At 38.7% G+C, this 20,662-nt stretch overlaps 1 protein-coding gene across 1 annotated transcript in view; it reads left to right on the top strand.

The window, feature by feature from the left end:
• Positions 1-20,004, top strand: part of LOC144499443 (uncharacterized) — a 46,026-nt gene extending 26,022 nt beyond the window's left edge. The window contains exons 3-10 of the mRNA XM_078221428.1: positions 3,233-3,360; positions 4,069-4,230; positions 8,902-8,972; positions 10,068-10,341; positions 12,406-12,594; positions 15,139-17,298; positions 19,698-19,778; positions 19,868-20,004. Coding sequence (XP_078077554.1) covers positions 3,233-3,360; positions 4,069-4,230; positions 8,902-8,972; positions 10,068-10,341; positions 12,406-12,594; positions 15,139-17,298; positions 19,698-19,753 — 3,040 coding nt within the window. The 3' untranslated portion in view covers positions 19,754-19,778; positions 19,868-20,004. The remainder of the gene's footprint in view (positions 1-3,232; positions 3,361-4,068; positions 4,231-8,901; positions 8,973-10,067; positions 10,342-12,405; positions 12,595-15,138; positions 17,299-19,697; positions 19,779-19,867) is intronic.
• The last annotated feature ends 658 nt before the right edge of the window (positions 20,005-20,662 follow it).

Here is a 20,662-nt window from a genome sequence, read left to right as displayed (position 1 = left end):
TGGCCCCTCCTTTGCTGGTTTGATAATGTTGCGGTTGGTCTTGAGAGCGTGGATGGCGTTGCGTTGTACTTGGGTGATGTTCGGGGCTGTCTTGTGAGTGCGGCTGATGAATTTGGTGTTGCCGCACCTCCTGATGGCTTGGGCATACATGTCAAGTCGAGGGCAGCGGCCTTCCGGAGGAGTCCAATTCGACTCTTTCCTCTTCGGATGCACTGCGGATCTCTCTGTCGGCTGTTCCGGTTCATTGTCTGTCTCATTGTGTTTGCTGTTGTCCTCTTGGGGTTTGTGGAAGAACTCCCGCAGCCTCATTCGCCTGATGAATTCCTGTGTCTGCTGCGAGACTGATGTGGTCTATTTTGGTGGTGGGGCAAAAATTAAGCCTTCGGCTGAGAACTTCGATTTCATCTGGTTGAAGTGTGTAGTCAGACAAGTTGACAATGGACTTCCCTGCAGTGGTACTGTTTTCGACTGTGGTACCGGGGAGGCTTGGTTGCTGCTGGTGGTGATGCCGAGTTTCTCAAGTTTCCTGTTCTTGGTGTGCATGTAGATGGTGTAGTTCCTTTGTCTAGTCTGCTTGGCAGAGTTTCGCAGCTGGGCTGCATCCTGAGCGCAAGTTGAGAATGTGGACTCTATCTTGGTTTCCAGGCTGCGGCGTTTACTGTTGAGCTGGTGTACGAAGTGTTTGAGGAGTGTTTGAGAGAGGTGCGATGGCAAAGTCTCTCAGCGTAGTCTGTTATAGTTTGACCTGAGTGGGTTCGTGATCTGTAGTCCTTTCGGTATCTTGTCTGATTTCTTGCATCTTTGTAGAAACTTGATGTCTGTGTGGATATGCGCGATCTTCTTGGAGATCCTCTCCACTTGGAGGTGGCAGTTTGCGGTGTCGATGGTAGTCATGATGTGGAGATGCCGGCGTTGGACTGGGGTAAACACAGTAAGAAGTTTAACAACATCAGGTTAAAGTCCGACAGGTTTATTTGGTAGCAAAAGAAACACAAGCTTTCGGAGCCTTAAGCCCCTTCTTCAGGTGAGTGGGAATTCTGTTCACAAACAGGGCATATAAAGACACAAACTCAATTTACATGAATAATGGTTGGAATGCAAATACTTACAGCTAATCAAGTCTTTGAGATACAAACAATGTGAGTGGAGAGAGCATCAAGAGAGGCTAAAGAGATGTGTATTGCCTCCAGACAGGACAGCCAGTGAGACTCTGTAGGTCCAGGCAAGCTGTGGGGGTTACAAATAGTGTGACATGAACCCAATATCCCGGTTGAGGCCGTCCTCATGTGTGTGGAACTTGGCTATCAGTTTCTGCTCAGCGACTCTGCGCCATCGTGTGTCGTGAAGGCCGCCTTAGAGAACGCTTACCTGAATATCAGAGGCCGAATGCCCATGACCGCTGAAATGCTCCCCAACAGGAAGAGAACAGTCTTGCCTGGTGATTGTCGAGCGGTGTTCATATGGACATGGATTGCTTTCTCATCTGAGGAATCATGAATGGTGCTGAACATTGTGTAAACGTCACCAGACCTCTCCAGTTCAGAATTTATGATGAAGGAAGGTCATTAATGAAGCAGTTGTTAATAGTTGGGTCTTGGACATTACCCTGAAGAACTCGATGACTCCTGCAGTCTCTTTCTGACACACATCAAAAGGGGACGGCTCCAATTGCAGGTTCTCAAGGAAATCTTTCTCCCAGCTCGAGCATCATTTCAATGTTGAGTACCAATGCAGTTCGAGGGTGCCCCTTGAAAGCAACTCAGTCCTGGGCTCCTCCCACACTTCTCAGACCCATGCTGTGCAGGCTTTGATTTCAAACTGTAAAAACTTCAGGCTATGGTGCAGCAACCTTTTTGTTTAAAGACGAGCTGCAAACCTCTCCTTGTCACTTTTCGGGTTCCTCCAAATTTCCTGCAACTCCACAATTGTAGGAAAATGTCCTTCTTGTTATTCTTGTAAGGAAAGGTTCAGTAGAGATGTGCGGGGGAAATGTTTTACACAGAGTGGTGGGGGTCTGGAATGCACTGCCAAGTGAGATGGTTGAGGCAGACATGTTAGCGACATTTAAGACTTATCTGGATAAACATATGAACAGCTGGGGAATAGAGGGATACAGACGGTTGGTCAAGATAGAACAACGTGATCAGCCCAGGCTTCGAGAGCCAAAGGGCCTGTTCCTGTGCTGTACTGTTCTTTATTCTCCAGCTTCCGAGTAACCCGAGATCCCATTGTAATTGTAATGAACATTTCAGCCACCTGAACTCATCAATACCATATGTCCCATGTAGACCTCACCCCTCCCAATCTTGAGGGTCTGTACACTATCATATACCGAGGACAACGCGCCACACACACACACACAAAGTTTGACTACTCCTCTATCATGTTTTCCTGATTTACAAGCTCCCCTAACCGTACCATCTGCAACTCAGTACTGAGCCAGACAAGCCTATGGCCACTGATGGTAAGACCATGTTCATGCCCTGCATACTAAGCCGTACCTTATCCAAATTGAGCACTTCAACTTTGTCCCTCCCTGGGATAGTAGAGTAATGTACATGTCTTGCATAGTGCTGTAGCCTGGTCCTGGAAGCCTCAAGACTGTCTTTAACATCTCACCGAATGTGAGGTCGACTCAGCCCAACAACTGTTTTTCATTTCTCACCTTGATCCCCTCGCCCTGACTGGTGATTATGACTTTCTTTAAAGGAGCTCTCCACTTCCTCTTTATACTCTCCCAGCCCCCACCTCCATTTGTCACTGTGCGATCTATCTCACCAGCCGCAGCAAACCTTGTATCGACCAATCTAATTTCTCACTAAGGTGATGCAAGATTAGAAGGTGGAACCAGCAAATAGACTTATATTGAGTATTCATGACATGGTAATGTACCCAAATGGCATTCCTGTCATGGATCAGTGGGAAACCCAACTTGCCATTTGTCTACCCTGAATGTGGTGAGGGGAAAATTCCAAATTAATTTCCTGCCAGAAATCTGATTTTCGGCTTCTCTCTGTATTTTCTGCTCCTGCCCACCATGAAACCCGCCACAGGCAGGACCAGAAAATTCAGCCCTATGAAACAGAGTGACAATCTACTAAATCTTGTACTTGTTCTTTAAAATGTACATTTGTGAGAAGTTGCCTGTATAACATTGTTCTGTTAATATATATTGATGAGATCATTTGAATTATTTTTAATGTGTTGACTTGTATGTATTGCAACTAAACAGAAAACAACGTAATGCAAGAGAAGAATTTGACAAGTCAAAGTTTGAAGAAGGTGAAGGAGCACTAAATGAAAAAGCATTACATCAAAGCTCCAATGAGATACCTTTACGTGATCATCATCGCCATTGCGGCAAGGATACATCCCTTCATTCATTTGGCTCAGTCACATCTGAAAAATTAAATTACAAAAAGTCCAGCTCAGTTTCTGATACCTCTTCTCTTAACAGTGCTTTAAACGGTGGTGGAAAGAGCTGTATCGCCTCATCAGACTTGAAACAAAAATGCTCAGAACAGAATTTGTTCGAAAACTACACCTCGATTGGAACAAACACATCTGACCAGTTCTCTTCTGAAGAAATATGGAGGATGACTCTGAGCATTACATGGCGAAGTACTGATGAGCAGTGCACAGTTACTAGTAATACTGTGTATGAAACCTTGAGTGAAATAGAAACATCAGGATGCATGCCATCCTACTGTCCAACATCCCCACCAGGCCAGACCTTGCTTGCCTCCACAGCAATAATTGACAAAATAAAAAGCGTGCCAGTACAGAATGATTTTATCAACAATAATTACACTAATGGTCTTCATGTAACAGTCTTCCCAGACTCAGAGACAAAACAGATGGAATCATTAGAAGTTTCTAACTTAAAGAACCAGCTACCTTTGCCTGAAATTTACCATTTGGGAGAACATGAAAAATATGCATTGGCAAGCAATACTAATTTTCATGTTTATCCACGCATTCAGAAAGTTGCTTTGCTGACCAAAGAAAATGTTGAAAAATTTGAGTTACTTCAGCTCAGAAGAAAACTTCATTCTGTTTCAACACCAGTTACTGAAGAGTTGGAAATTGACAAAAAAATTCAGGGAGTGAATGGAGAAGTTCAGCAAATGGAAAATGCGAATGATCAACCAATACCTTCAGTTCCTCCAAGCTTACCTAATAACCGGGTTGGTACTCTTGAGCTGAATGTTGCTCAGATGGCATTAGAAGGTCAGTGGGGATTGCCATTTATGCATAAGAAGTCACTTTCACTGATACTGCTTCCACTGTTATCCTTACCTAAGAAATCATGCATTGAACTCATCGGAAAGGATTTGAAAATGCCAGCCCTTCTGGAACCTGACATTGATGACTTGGAATTTAATTTGCAAAGGAGGATTGGAATTCATCAGTGGAGACCAATATTAATCAAGGGGGTTAACCTCATAGATTCTGTTAATGTGAACATAATGAAGTCACTTTCAGAAACATTCAATGAAAGCCATGTATTGATTATTCCACCAGTCTCCATTTTTAGCACTAAGACATTGGTTAATTTAAAACCTCAATCTCTTGATAAGAAACAGGCTCCACCATCTGTGACCCAAGCAATGGATTCTAAACAAATTAATTGTTTTGATGAGATCAAAACAGACAGAGCTGAATTTAGAACACAACAAAAAGCAAGTAACAGCCATTCATCAATTCAGGTTAGTAAATCTTGCAGCACTGACATAGCCATGCCGATAGAGAAGGTTCAGAACATTACAAATGAATCTGAAATGTACGTTGCTGAGGAACAGTTTGAAATTCCATCTGATATTCAAGAATCAGTCAGCAGTGTTCACCCAAATGAAATACCTTTAATTAACTTTACTCCTCTTGATAGAAGAAGTCAGAGGCCAAGGCCGCGATGTGTATCATTTATTGAGCAAGCTGCTGTTGATTGCTTGGAGATGAAATTAAAGCAAAGACTTATTTCCCATCTCTGGCAATATCCAATTTCCTTTGAAAATTCAGTGAGAAAGGTGACTCCTAAAGAAACATTCACAACCAAGGCAAATGATGCCCAAATAAAGCCAGTTCGTGTGGAATCAGTTTTCATTGATGACAAAACAAGGGACAGTCTTGAATGGCATGTTACACAGGGACAGCTCAAACACAACTGGGATTTATCCACAGATTTCCAGAAGCCAGCAGAAGCATCCCTTTCTTCAGTTAATTTGATTTCTTCACCGCTAAGTCTAATTGATACGGTTACTACCACCGAATTACCATTCGTAACTCCAGAACATAAAAAAATTGAAAGAAATGTGAATAGAAGAATTACAAGTAATAGGTGGAGTTCCTCCAGGTTTGTCCAGCAAACCTTAAATGGTTATAACGTTCCTGCACCGCTACAATCAAAAAGCACTGATAGAAATAATTCAGTGTTCAATAACACTGATATATCATATTCTTCTAAAATCATTCCCTATCAGGAAAACATGCTTCAGAATGAAAGCAAAAGCATGCTTCTGTCACTTGAACGTAATCGTAGGAATGGAGAAACAAAAAAATTAAAAGAGGGATTTGCTGTTACCAGCTTCAGGCCAGAATATGAAAATAAATTAATTATGTGCTTAACAAAACAAAAGGTTGAAATGAAGCTAAATTGTTTACCAAATCCGGTATTGGAATCGCATAATGATTCCTATTTTCTAACGTCAAAGAAACGTTTACCAGTATTGATTAGAGTTGGAAAAGGATATAAAAAGTCAAGGCCATTGTATATATCTTTTATGGAACATGATGCCGTTGCTCGATTGGAGGTAAACTTAAGCCAAAAGCTTATTTCAAGTTTGTTGGGATTCCCAACTTCATATGAAAAGTCCTTGGAAATAATGATCCCTAAAGCACCACCATTACCTCCACAACTTAAGACACGTGCAACTAAAATAGAACCCACCAGTACAGAAACTACTTTCCTTGAAGATAAGGTCAGAAACTATCTGGAAAGGCACGTTATACAGATAAAACTTCAGTTTAATTGGGGTCTACCAACAGAAATTCAGAGATCAAGAGATGCACTCATTCCACCTGCACCAAAATTGATTTCTTCCCAGCTAAATCCACTGCCTTGTTCACAGTTAGCTGTTGTCCTAACTGAACTGACAGTTATAAGTGATAATCATAAGAAAATGTTGGACTCCAATATGAAGAAAAAGATTATTAATAATAGACGGGGTCTCCTTCCCAATGTTGTGCAGAGATCGTCAATTAATTTCATGGATTTTAGTTTAATAAAAGATCTCATTGCCCATTCAGACATTATAAAAAGAAAAGCAATGTCTGTCAGCAGTGAACATCGTAAGGAGATACTGCAATACAGCCCAAAATTGCCATTTCTAAAGAATAAAAGTAGGAGGAAAAACATAGATCTCAAGAAGATAGAACTTAAAGAAGTGTTCATGTGCATAGCAAAACAATGTTTAGCCATTAAAATGGATTATCTTCCTAATAGAGTAAAAGAGATGTACAAAGTCACATATCCTTTCGAATCAAGAAAAGATTTACCAAAATTAATTACATTTGGCAAAGGTAATAAGAAACTACGGCCATGTTATATACCTTTTTTTGAGCAGGAGGCAGTCGATCGCTTGGAGCTGAACCTAAAGCACAAACGGATTTGCCATCTCTGGGGGCTTGAGACATTACATGCAAAGTCATTACGGATGATGATTTCTAAGGTACTACCTGTTCCTCCAGTAATCAAGGCAACTGACGCTACAATACTACCTACGGCTGTAAAGACTTCTTTTATTACTAATAAAGCCAGGTTGATTTTAGAGTGGCACGTTACACAAAAAAAACTTGGAAGTAACGGGAGTTTTCCGTTACATATTCAAAGATCACAAGAAGCATTCATTCCACCTGCTCCAAAACTAATTAATTCACAGATCAACCCATGTCCTAATTTTGATGTGAATGTTGTTACAATTGATCCTGCATTTCTCGACGTTGAAAATAAGAAACGAATGGAACTGAATGTAAAAAAACGGATCATAAATCATCATTGGGGTCTCCCGAAGCTTGTTCATTTGTCTTTAGAGAGTTTTATGTCTCATGCACCATCAGTAAAGGGTATCAAGTCACAGTCAGAAATATCAGAAGAAAGTGAGGTTTTGTTAAAGAGTAAGTTTAAAACAAGTTGTTTGCAAAGCAAGTTGATACAACTCAAGAGAGAAAAAACGTCTGCACCATTCTGTGACCAAGCTATCAAATTAATGAAAGTGAAGAGAAAACCAATGTTATCTGTGATTGCTACCCTGGAATCGCAGCATAAAGATCAGTTAGATATGTGTTTAATAAAACAATGCCTCGAAATAAAACTGGACAATTTACCAGCAATTGTACAAGAATGCTACAAAAATACATACCCCCCAACACCAAAAAAAACTTTAACAAAATCTTTTCCACCTGGTGAAGGTTGTAAGAAAACAAGGCCATGGTATATACCATTCTTTGAACAGAATGCTGTTGATCAGTTGGAAATGAATTTGAAGATGAAACACATTTCCTACCTATGGGGATTTCAAACTCCACATGAAGAGTCAATAGAAATGATGATTCCCGAAGCTCCATCTGCACTTCCAGCACTCAAAGCAAATCGAGGCCAAGTACTGCCTGTGCCCATGGGAACCACTTTTATTAGCAAAGAAGTCAGAGATAAATTTGAATGGCATGTTACTCGAAAGAAACTTCAACACAATTGGGGCAAGCCATCATATTATCAGAAGTCAGTAGAAGCATTCATTCCAGTTGCTCCAAAGTTGGTTCCATCTCGGCTGAGCCCAAAAGCTGATTCTGTTTTGGTCATTACTCTATGTGAGTTGCCATTTGTAGATGTTGAAATTAATAAAATGTTGGAGCTGAACACCAGAAAAAAAACCATCAATCAAAGGCGGGGTCTCCCTAATTTTTTTCAGTCATCTTTAAGAAAATTTGTTGCTTCTGCACCATCAATGAATGATATTATGGAGTCAAAAAACATGGCAAGAAAGAAACCAAAAGCCAATAACATTGAAATAGAGAATAATGAAATGAGCTTTCAACAGAAAATGTTTGTACAACCACAAAGAGAAAAGACGTTCTCAGTACAATACAGAACAGGTAAAAGGAATTCAAAAACAGCTAAATTAGGTGAGCAGTTTGTCTTTGCTCATCTGAAACAAAAAGTTAAAAATAAACTGGATGTATGCTTGATGAAGCAATGTCTAGAAATGCGCATGGACTGCTTGCCAGAAAGAGTGAAGCAGTTTTATAAAGTCACCTATTATCCGACCTCAAAGACATCATTACCACAGCTAATTGTACCCAGAAATGGATTCAAAAAGCCAAGAGCAATGTATATATCTTTTATGGAACAGGATGTTATCGATCACTTAGAACTTAATTTAAAACACAAACAGATGACCAATTCTTTGGGACTTGCAACTCTGTATGAGGAATCAGTGGAAATGATGATTCCTAAAGCACCACCTATGCCACCACCTTTCAAGATGAATGGAGCTCAAATAGAGCCTGTGGGCGTGGAAATTAATTTCTCCAATGATAAAGTTCGAAAAGACCTTGAAAGGCATATTACACAGAAAAAGCTTCAGCAAAAGTGGGGTTTACCACTACATATTCAGAGATCACAAGAAGCTTTAATTCCACCTGCTCCAAAACTAATATTATCTGAGTTAAATCCCCAGCCTAATTTTGTGACTGTCTTTGCCCCGCCTGAGCCAACATTCCTTCACAATGAACATAAAAAAAGACTGGAGTTCAATCTAATGAAGAGAGCTGTAAATCAGAAATTAGGCCTACCCAAGCTCATTATGTCATCTTTAAGTAATTTTATGGCTCCTGCTCCATCAGTGAAGGACTTCATGCTACAAACTGAAATAATTAAAGACAAGAAAAAATTGAGCAACACTCCCATTGAAAAGGTAAAGAGTGATCTGTTTCCTCGAGGCATATTTCCACTGCGCATTCAAAGAAAGATTTTGTTGCCACAATCTAAAAGAAGTAGTAATAACAAGACATCAAACAAAATAGATGATTTTGCTGGTCTGAAACCAGCACAGAAAGATAAACTATGTACATGCTTAACAAAGCAAAGCCTACAAATCAAAATGCACAGTGTTCTAGAACTCGTAAAACGTTTGTACAAAGATACCTATCCTGTGCAATTAAAGAAATGTCTTCCAAGGCTAATTACACCTGGTGAAGGATTCAAAAAGCCAAGATCGTTGTATATATCTTTTATCGAACAGGAGTCTGTTGATCGTTTAGAATTCAACTTCAAGCACAAACAGATTATTCATCTCTGGGCACAGGACACACTGTATGAAAAGTCAGTCAAAATGCTGTTTGCTAAAGGACCAAATGTGTCGCCAATACGTAAATCAAATGGAGTTCAAATTGTAACTGTAGGTATGGAAACATCTTTCATTAACAATGATGTTAGAGACAAAATGGAATGGCATATTACGAGAAAAAAACTAGAGAATAATTGGGGCTTTCCATTACATATTCAGAAATCAATGGATACATTTATTCCATCGGCTCCGAAATTGGTTTCCTCTGAGCTAAAGCCACATTGTATTCATGATATAATTGTGACATCAACTGAACCACTTATTATAAGTGCTGAAGATGGAAATAGATTGGAAATGAATACAAAGAAAAAGATCATAAATCAAAAATGGGGTCTCCCAAATCTTATTCAGACATCCTTGAAGGACTTAATTACTCCAACGCCATCACTACAAAGTGACACATTACAGTCAGGAAGCATAAAAGGAAGTAAAACATTCACTCACAATGTCATAGATCTTAATTCAAAAATTACTGCAGGGCACAAGAAGGAAAAGTTCCCTTCACTGCTTTGCCAGAAAGTTTATAAAAGAGCAAAGTTTAAGAAGATAAGTGCATTCCCAGATTCTTCCAATCTCAAATCAGAATGTAAAGATAAACTAAATATGTGTTTATTAAAGCAAACTCTTGATATTAAAACACATAATTTACCTGACATTGTACAGGGATTTTATGAACGTACTTACCCTACAGCAGCAAAAAAAGAATTACCAAAACTTATTGTTTCCAATGAAGGTTGCAAAAAACAAAGACCATGGTGCCTACCATTTATTGAACAAGATGTTATTGATCATTTAGAGCTGAACTTAAAGCACAAGCAGATTATCCACCTTTGGAGACTTGAAACTGTATATGATAAATCAATCAAAATGATGATTCCGAAAGGACCACCTATGCCTCCTGCAATCAAAGCAAGTGAAACTAAAGTAGAACCTGTGGGTATGGAAAGCACTTTCATTGAATATGATGTTAGGAGCAGAATAGAATGGCACATTACACAGCAGAAACTTCAACAGAACTGGGGCTTACCGTTGCATATTCAATTGTCAGCAGAAACCTTTATTCCCCCTGCTCCAAAACTGATTCCATCCCATCTATATCTACAGTTTAGCTTTGAAGTAATTGTTGCTCCAACTGAAATGACATTTCTAAGTAAAGGACTTAGGAAATTATTAGAACTTAATACAAAGAAGAAGATAATAAATCACAAATGGGGTCTTCCAATACTTATTCAGTCTTCATTAAGAAAGTTCATAGCCCTTTCTACATCAAGAAAAGATTTAGTGTTACAGTCAGGAATAGTCGAAGCCAACAAAACAGAACCCAGCAATATTGATAGAAGAAGTAGGATGAGAATTCCTTCGCAAATGCACAAAAGTAAAGATGGTAGCAAAGACACAACACCGAGCAAAACAGCTGAAGTGGCCATTTTGTTCAACTTCAAACAAGAGTATACAGATAAACTTAATATGTGCTTCGGAAAAATGTGTCTAGAAATTAACATGCATTGTTTACCAGAAATAGTAAAAGAATCTTATAAAAAAAATTATCCTTCCATGTCAAAGAAGCTATTAAGGAAGATTATTGCACCTGGTGATGTATATAAAAAGCCACGTTCATTATATATAGCGTTTATTGAGCAGAGTGCAGTTGATCGTTTGGAGCTGAACCTAAAGCATAAACGCATTTGCTATCTCTGGGGACTTGTAACCCTAAATGATAAATCATTGGAAATGATGATCGCTGAAGTGCCACCTATGCCTCCAGCAATCGAGTCAAGTGGAGCTAAAATAGAACAAGTGGGTAGGGAAACAACATTCATTGATCGCAAAGTGAGAGACAACTTTGAAAGATATGTTATGCAGAAAAAACTCCAGAAAACCTGGGGATTACCATTAGATGTTCAGATATCAGAAGAAGCATTTATTCCACTTGCTCCAAAGCTAATCCCATCCCAGTTAAAACAAGAGCCTGCTTTTTCAGTCGTAGTTATTTCACCCGAGCTGCCATTTCTTCGTAATGAGCATAAGAAAATATTGGAGATGAATACAAAGAAAAAGATGATCAATTACAGATGGGGTCTTCCTAATCTTATCCAATCCTCTTTGAATAAGTTTATAACTACTGTTCCAGATGCATGCTGCAACATTAATGTGGGCAATAAAGAAAACAAAATGTTTCTTCACAACACATTGACAGCAATCAGAAGGGGGAAATCATCAGCGCTACAATATGAAAAGAATACCAAAAGCAAGAAAACTAAAAAAATGGATGAGAAATTTTCACTTGCGAACTTCAAACCAGAATTGAAAGACAAACTTGAAATTTGTTTAACAAAGCTGTCTCTAGAGATTAAGACCGGGTGCTTACCTAAAATGTTAAAGGAATTTTATAAAAATAGCTATCCTTCGCAATCGAGGCAATCTTTGCCAAAGCTCATAGCACTTGGTAAAGGACTAAAAAAGCCAAGACCGCATTGTTTACCATTTATTGAACAGAATGCTGTTAATCACTTGGAGATGAATTTAAAGCACAAACTGATTACCCATCTATGTAAATTTCCAAATCTTTATCAAGAATCAATTGAAATAATGATGTCTAAAGGTCCATCTGAACCTCTAATCATCAAGAGAAGTACAGCTCTAGTATACCCTGTTGGTAAAGAAACAAGGTTCGTTGATGATAAAGTTAGAGACAGACTGGAATGGCACATTACACAGAAGAAACTTCAAAATGGTAATTGGGGATTACCATTACTTATTCAGAAATCACAAGAAACATTTATTCCACCGGCTCCAAAGCTAATTCCTTCGGAGCTAAAACCACCGCCTGGTTTTCCTTTGGTTTTTGTTTCACCTGAAATGGTTTTCTTAATCTCAGAACATAGAAAAAGACTTGAGCTGAATACAAGAAAAAGAATCCTAAATTACAAGTGGGGCCTCCCCAGTGCTATTCAATCGTCTTTAAGTAATTTCCTAGCTTCTCCTATGCTGCAATCTGAAGTGTTGGAAAAAGGCAAAATATCTTCCAGCAATAGTCAAATGGAAGATGTACAAGTAGATGCCTCAATTAACACATTTTTACAGACGAAGAAAATAAAACTGTCTTCAAAACAGAGTCAGAAATATAGCAGTAATCTGAAACCTTGCAATGTAGAAGAGATACGGCTTTCCCCTATACTCAACCAAGAAAGTAAGAACAAGGTAGAAATATGTTTGATAAAACAGTGCCTTGAAATTAAAAATAGTGGTCTTCCAGAAATAGTGAATGAGATGTATAAAGCCACCTACCCTTCAATGTCAAAAAAGCCTTTTTCAAAACCAGTTGCCCCTGGCAAAAGATTTAGAAAGCCAAGATTGTCATACATATCTTTTATTGAACAGGATGCTGTTAATCATTTAGAACTGAACTTAAAGCACAAATTGCTTACCCATCTCTGGGGATATACAACCCAATATGAACAATCGATAGCAATTATGATTCCAAAAGTACCACCGGAGCCTCCAGTGATCAAAGCAAATGGAGTCCAAATAGAATTTGTGGGTCAGGAAACAACCTTCATTGACAATAAAACTAAGGACTTAATAGAATGGCACATAACACAGAAGAAACTTCAGCACAACTGGGATTTTCCACTCCATGTTCGAAGATCACAAGAAAACTTTATTCCACCTGCCCCAAAATTAATTCCATCACAGTTAAAACAAGAGGTTTTTTTGGTGAAGATCTGTGTGCCGGTTGAACGGCCCTTCCTTAGTAATGGACACCGGAAAATACTAGAAAGGAATACAAGAAAAAGAATTATAAGTTGCACATGCGACATTCCGAAGATCATTCAGTTATCTGTAAAGAATTTTATACCTGTTGTCCCAAAAACAGAAGATTTAATTCTACAGCCACAAGATGCGGCAATGCCCATTTTCATTGTGCCTACTTCAGACAGTATTATCCAATTAAGAAAATTGCCTTTATCAAAGTATCAAAAAAGCACAGAAGTGGAAAAAAATATCGAGGTATTTTCTTCTGATAATCACGGCGTTACATGTAGAGGTTCTATAGATTTCTGCTTAATAAAGCAGTGTTTAGAAATTAAAACAGAGCACCTACCTGAACTGGTAATGAATACCTACAGTGCTCTCAATGCTCAGACATCAAAGAAGATTTTGCCTAAAGCTATTTTACCTGGCATAGGTTTTAAAAAACAAAGATCAACATATATGCCTTTTATTGAACAAAAAGCAATTGATCGTTTGGAATTGAATTTAATGCACAAACAGATTACACATCAGTGGGGATTTCCAACTCCCTATAAAGGATCATTGGAAATGATGATTCCAGTGGTCCCAGCATTGCCTCCAATAATCAAAGCCAGTGGAGCTCAAATAGAGCCTGTGGGTATGGAAAACAACTTCCTTTACAAGAAAATAAGAGACAAGCTCGAACTGCACATAACACAGAAGAAACTTCAGTACAATTGGGGCTTACCTTTGCACATTCAAAGATCGCTAGAAGTCTTAATTCCACCTGCTCCAAAACTTATTCTAACCCAGTTAAATTCCCAGCTTGATAGTGCAATAGCTGTTGCTCCTTTTGAACCGGCATTTGTTACTGACGAACATAGGCAAACCCTGAATCAAAATATAAAGAAAAGGATCATAAATCAAAATTGGGGTCTTTCAAAAGTTATTAACTCATCTTTAAAGCAGTTTATGGGTCCTACTCCATATGATGAAAGCTTCGTCCAACAATCAGAAAATGTTAAAGAAAGCAGCACAGTATTCAATAGTGCCAATTTGGGTAGAAGTTATGAAATATTTTCTCGGGGCACAACCTTGCGACTGAAAGGAGGAAAATTAGGTTCACAATTTGGAACAGACGAAATGCACATAAATAAAGTGAAAGAGATAGCTGCCAATGTTATCCTTAGATTAAAGTCTGACAAAAACCTTGATATGAGTGTGCTAAGGCAGTGTCTGGAAATTAAAACTGAATGCTTGCCTAAACTGGTAGAAGAGTTCTACAAATGTACCTATCCTTCAGTGTCAAAGAAATCTTTACCAAAGCTTATTGCACCTGGGAAGGGAATTAAAAAATCAAGAATCAGGTATATACCTTTTACTGAACAAGATGATATTGATCAGATAGAAATGAACTTGAAGCACAGGCAACTTTTATATCTCTGGGGACTTGAAACAGAGTATGAAAAGTCAGTAGAAATGATGATTCCCAAGGGACCACCCATTCCTCCATCAATTAAGGCTAGTAGATTTCAAATTAAATCTGTACCTGGACAAACTTCTTTTTCTGATGAAACCAGCAACTTTCTAGAATGGCATATTTTGCAGAAAAAGCTTCAGTGTCCTTGGGGTTTCCCATCACATGTTCAAAGATCAGCAGAAGCATTTATTCCACCTGCTCCGAAGCTGATTTTAGCCCGGCTCAATCCAGGGTTTCATGTTGAAATAGTTATTGTTCCAATCGAGTTAGAATTCATGAATGATCAGCTGAAAAAGGCACTAGAAGTTAATATAAAGAAAAGGATTGTAAATCACGTATGGGGCATTCCCAGGCTTGTTGAGGCATCTTTAAATGAATTTATGGCACCTCCTCCACCTATAAGGGATTTTGTAGAACAATTTAAAATTAAAAAACAGCATAGAATGAAGTCCAGAAAGAAAGGCTTATCAAATGCTGATAAAACAGTTTCTTCTTCGTGCACATCTCTTCTGAACAAAGAACAAAATAATACTTCATACTATGGAAGTTTGAAGGGAAGTGTCCAAATGAAAAAGAGAGAAAGGAGGAAGTCTACTCTTACTGAACTTGTACCAGAATGCAGTAATAAGTTAAATATGTGTGTGATAAAACAAAGTCTATCTATTAAACTGGATTGTCTTCCTGAACTGGTGAAGGAATTGTACAAACAAAGTTATCCTCCAGCATTGAAGAAATCATTACCAAAGCTGAGAACACATGTTGAAGGATTTAAGAGAACAAGATTACCATATATTCTGTTTGCTGAACAGGATATCATTCATCACTTAGGTACAAACTTAAAGCACAAACAGATTAATAACCTTTGGGGCATTGCAACTACATTTGACAAGTCAGTAGAAATGATGATTCCTAAAGCACCATCTTTGCTTCCAGCAATCAAACCAAGTGAAGCTAAAATAGAGCACATAGGTATGGAATTAGCCTTTCAGTCTACTGAAACCATTGAAATCCTGGAATGGCACATCACAGCAAAAAGATTTCAATCCCATTGGGGCATACCATTGCATATCCAAAGATCAATAGACAAGTTCATTCCATCACCTCCAAAACTGGTTCTGTCCCAATTTAGCCAGTATCTTGATATTGATATTGCTGTTTCTGTAAATGAGCTAATATTCCTAAGTGAGGAATTTAAGGAAGCATTGGAAATAAATACAAACAACCGGATCATAAATCACAGACAGGGTCTTCCCAATATTATCCAGGCCTCATTTAAGAGCTTTATAACTCCTTTTCCATCAGTAAAGGATTTCATGCCACTGGTACAGACTGGAGAAGGAAGTACAAGAGCACTGAATAGATCTGAACTGAGCAAAATTGATACAGATGTATCTGCTAAACAGAGGTTATGTGCAAGCACAGTTTCTTCACCAAATTGTAAAGATGGTAAAGGCAGTGTAAATAGCATGGAAACATTTCCAGTCAATCCAAACTTGGAACCTAAAGATGAAGTGGATACAGATATGACAAAGCAATCTTTGGAACTGCAATCAGTGCACAGATGTTCTTACACAAGTAAACGTTTGCTGAAGCTAAATACCCCTTATAGAAGATTCAAAAAACAAAACCGAAAGAGTAAATGGAGTGATGATTGTCTTGAATTAGAGTGTTCCATAGCCTCACCCAGTTATAGGCCAAAATGCATGAAAACTGTGGGCTCTTCAACTTGGACAACAGATCCGAAATTGGCTGATTTGACATATAAACCAGTGACTATTGTGGGACTGTCTTTAGGTCCAACAATGATGGGAGCAAATGCACCTTTATCCCCCATGACTGTGCAGGAGGATTTCAACATTTATCTGAAACAAAACATGGGTTCCGTTTTATTGCCACGTCTCATTCCTTCTGCTGATTGTGAAGAAACCTCATCGAAAAGTGCAAGAGAGATTGGGAATGATGTGTCCTGTTCAGAACAATTGACTGAGGAAGCAAAAAGTCATATTCAACAAGGTGAAGAACATGGATATGTTAAAATAATTGCAGGAGCTATTGTTAAAAATCAGAATGAAGAAGAAAAGGTGCAAGTTGATCTATCGGAAATAATTTGTGCACAGCGATCACCTACAAGACCTTGTGACACCTTGCAAGAGAGAATAATGATTACATCTCAAGATCCTGATGATGGAAACTACTTGTGTGTTTCTGATGAGGAAGTCTATGATGATTATTATGAAAACTTCAATAAATCATACCATACTTCCAGAACCCATGTTGCGAAGAAAAAGTCCAAGAAAACTTTTCAAAGTCGGTATTCAAATCAAACAAAGCCAGATAAAACTTTGGTGAATTCAAAGAGTAAATTTTCCAAGCCAGACTGTCAGAGATCAAGAATATTTAAACATGAAGAAGGGAGAAAACCTGAGTTATGTAACCAAAGCACTCTTTTTGTTAGCCCAACTGAAGAACTGTGTTGGTCAGACACAGACCAAAAGGAGAAATGTTCCTCTTACTCCTCATATTGTGACCAACCAGAAAGTCCAATGTCAACAAGAGAAATTTCTCACAGTTGTAGACATGATGAAAGGTCCCCACAAAGTTCCACATCTCATAATCCAGGATGTCAGCAAGTATTGTCGCATGAGGATTCTCCATTTGCAACAAATGAAGACTGTGAAGGTACAGTGTAAGATGATGTTTTTGTCAGACAGTTGAATGATATAAACATGTACAATTGACTTATTTTTTTTACTTTCAAAGTTTGTATAAGTAAAATGTAATTTAAGATATTTAGTTGTGAGCATCCTAAATTAACTAAAATTGGTAGACATTTTATGTTGTCCTAATTTGGAACTATGATATGGATAGCTTTATGTTGTAAGTGTTAAGAATTGGGGAAAATTAAGATTAAGAGATGAAATTGGAATATAATAAAAGGGAATTGATAAGGGCACCTGTTTGAAGGAATGTTTTGATGGGGAAATTAGCATCAACTATGTGACTGGGGGAAACAATGGGGTGTAGAAGAGGTGACTTCACAGTGGAAAGATAAGGGAATTGGCACTGTCAGAGGGTAAGAATGACACATCCATAACACAATAACTGGAGAAAGGCAGCAGTTACTGTTCACAGCCACACCCTTTAAAAACAGAGATGAGGAGGAATTTCTTCAGCCAGAGAGTGGTGAATCTGTGGAACTCTTTGCCGCAGAGGGCTGTGGAGGTCAGGTCATTGAGTGTCTTTAAGACAGCGATAGATAGGTTCTTGATTAATAAGGGGATCGGGGTTATGGGGAAAAGGCAGGAGAATGGGGATGAGAAAAAAATCGGCCATGATTGAATGGCGGAGCAGACTCGATGGGCCGAGTGGCCTAATTCTGCTCCTATGTCTTATTCTATCTTCATTAGAATAGCTAATACAGCTTGCACCGATTTCTGGTGTGGAGCTGAGAGGTCCGGAAATCTGGCGGCCGGACACTCGTAGAGGCCATGGCACCCAGCGGGGAACCTGCTAAATGGCCTCCACGTGAGTCTCTCGGCAGCGCAGCGGGCTGGGAGAATTGCCCACCCCTTCTCCTGGAGTCCTGTGTACACTTTTGGTCTCCTTACCAAAGAAAGGGAATACTGCCCCAGAGGGATTGCAGTGATGATTCGACCGGCTGATTCCTGGGAATCAGGATTGTCCTATAGGAAAGATTAAGTAGCCTATATTCCCTTACAGTTTCGAAAAGTGAGAGATGATCTCATTGAAACATGTAAAATTCTTAAAGGGCTTGAAAGGTCATTGCTGGGAAGATGTTTCTCTGGCTGGAGAGCATAGAACAAGAGGTCACAGTCTTAGAATAAGGGAATGGCAATTTTGGACAAAGATGAAAAATATTTACTCAAAGAGTTTGTATCTTTAGAAACTCCACCTGAGAAGGCTGTGGATGATTGTTGGTTGAGTAAATTCAAGTGAGAGATCTTGGATACCAAAGAGTTAAGGGATATGGGATACTCACTGAAGTTGTTTAAAATCTCTCCTGTTAAACTTCTAGGTCATATACAATCAATGCATGATTACACTAATAAGGAAGAACTAAATAAATGTCTGTATAACTTCAACTAATAGGTAGACATTGATCTTACCAGTACTTAAGTGATGAGGATGACTTTCATAGTTGGCATGCGTATCAGATTTCTTATCACACACCACCCTCTTTGGTATTTAGTTGCTGTCTCTTCATTATAACCTTCAGGTCTCCTGTACCACTGGGTCTCCTTCTGGGTCTCTCTCAAAGGCACTGATCATGTTACCATTCTCTGCCTTGGGAAACCACAGTTCCGATGATTTCCATATTGTCTCCTTTTACCATCGAATTTCAGTGCTAATTTTCACATTCTAAGATATTCTATTCTCTATTGGTACACTAGCTCTCTGGAGAGACATTTGTTTGTGTTACATCACTTCTTACAGCACTCAATGTCCGAGTGAATCTATGCAAGTCTATCACGCCACATATGTTAATTTACTGGAGCAGGCATTGCCACACCTGCATTGCATTCTTTTATTATGTCAATGAATTTCTAACTCTTCAGGACTTACTTTCTAAATTATCAATCTGATGTATCATTGCTGCATATTTTATTTATTTTACGATCTAAGGCACCCAATCTAAATTTATTTCTTATCCTGTAGTGTACTTTCAGGATAATAAAAAATGCCCCCAATGACTGTATGCATGTACTGATGTTGTATTCTTGAGCCTTACTTTCGAGAAAGGTCGCAGATAACATCACTGAATTGTATTGAATCAATACATCTCAGTTTAACATCTCATCCGAAAGACGATTGAGTAATTACTTGCACCATATCTTATAGTGTTTGCACCTTAACCCCTTAACCTCTCTTTAAGCCATTGAATGTAATGTCGAACAGAATTAATTTGATGGCATCAATAACATGAATGAAAACTATAGCACCTTTAGAAACCAAGTCATGCAGACTGTACATTATTTTGAATGGCACAGAACTTGATAACAGATACAGATTGCATCATAGATTTGAGTTCATACTTAATTTATATTTTTCTGTTTTAGTCTATTACCGATGTGAGAGTCCAGTGGTATTTCACACAGTACACGAGGAAGAATAAAACAAGAAAACGTGAAACGGGTAATGTATGTGTAATATTCAGTTTTTAATAGCCATTTATTACTTGCCAGAGTGAAATCCTAATAACATGGAAAATTGTTTTCTTGAATTGCAGGTTCATCAGCAGGATTTCACAAGACAGGACATCGATGAAGTAAATGAATATCTTTTTGCCTGCTGATATGATTTCATATCATCACGTGTAACATTTCACTTGCTTCAATAAACATCAAAATGGCAAAGTGAATCATTCCTGATCGCCTTGTAGATCATTGCAAAAATAATTTGAAAAGAGATTGTGAATGCGAAATAGTGACAGTCAGTCTTGAAACATTCACATACCAGCAACTTTAAATTTCACATAGGGTGGAATTTTACACTCTTGCTGACAAATTTGCAAGGGGACGTTGATGATGGGGGTTGTTAAATCCAACTTGTAGTCTGCCTACACGGTCCCTCGTAATCATAATTATGTGAGGAGAGTGGGGGTTGATATATATGCTGGATCATGCCCCTTGAAGAGAATGGGTCAGGTGACCTGGAACTCAAGCTCCACCCTGGATGGTGCTTGCCTAGGCAGAATGTGCTACGATGAAGATTATTGTCATAAACTGTTCCACTCACTCCCACTCACCTGACGAAGGAGCAGCGCTCCGAAAGCTAGTGGCGTTTGCTACCAAATAAACCTGTTGGACTTTAACCTGGTGATGTTAGACTCCTTACTGTGTTCTTCCATTGAGCCAATGTCTAATCCAATTTACTACCTCTCCATGTATCCCTAGCGACTGAACCTTCCTGACTAAACTCCCATGCGGGACCTTGTCAAAGGCCTTACTGAAGTCCATGTCGACGACATCCACTGCCTTCCCTTCATCTACTTTCCTCGTAGTCTCCTTGAAAAACTCTAATA

This window comes from Mustelus asterias, chromosome 10, assembly GCF_964213995.1.
Source record: "Mustelus asterias chromosome 10, sMusAst1.hap1.1, whole genome shotgun sequence".
Classification (NCBI taxonomy): Eukaryota; Metazoa; Chordata; class Chondrichthyes; order Carcharhiniformes; family Triakidae; genus Mustelus; species Mustelus asterias.
This window is presented reverse-complemented; position numbering and strand designations above follow the sequence as displayed.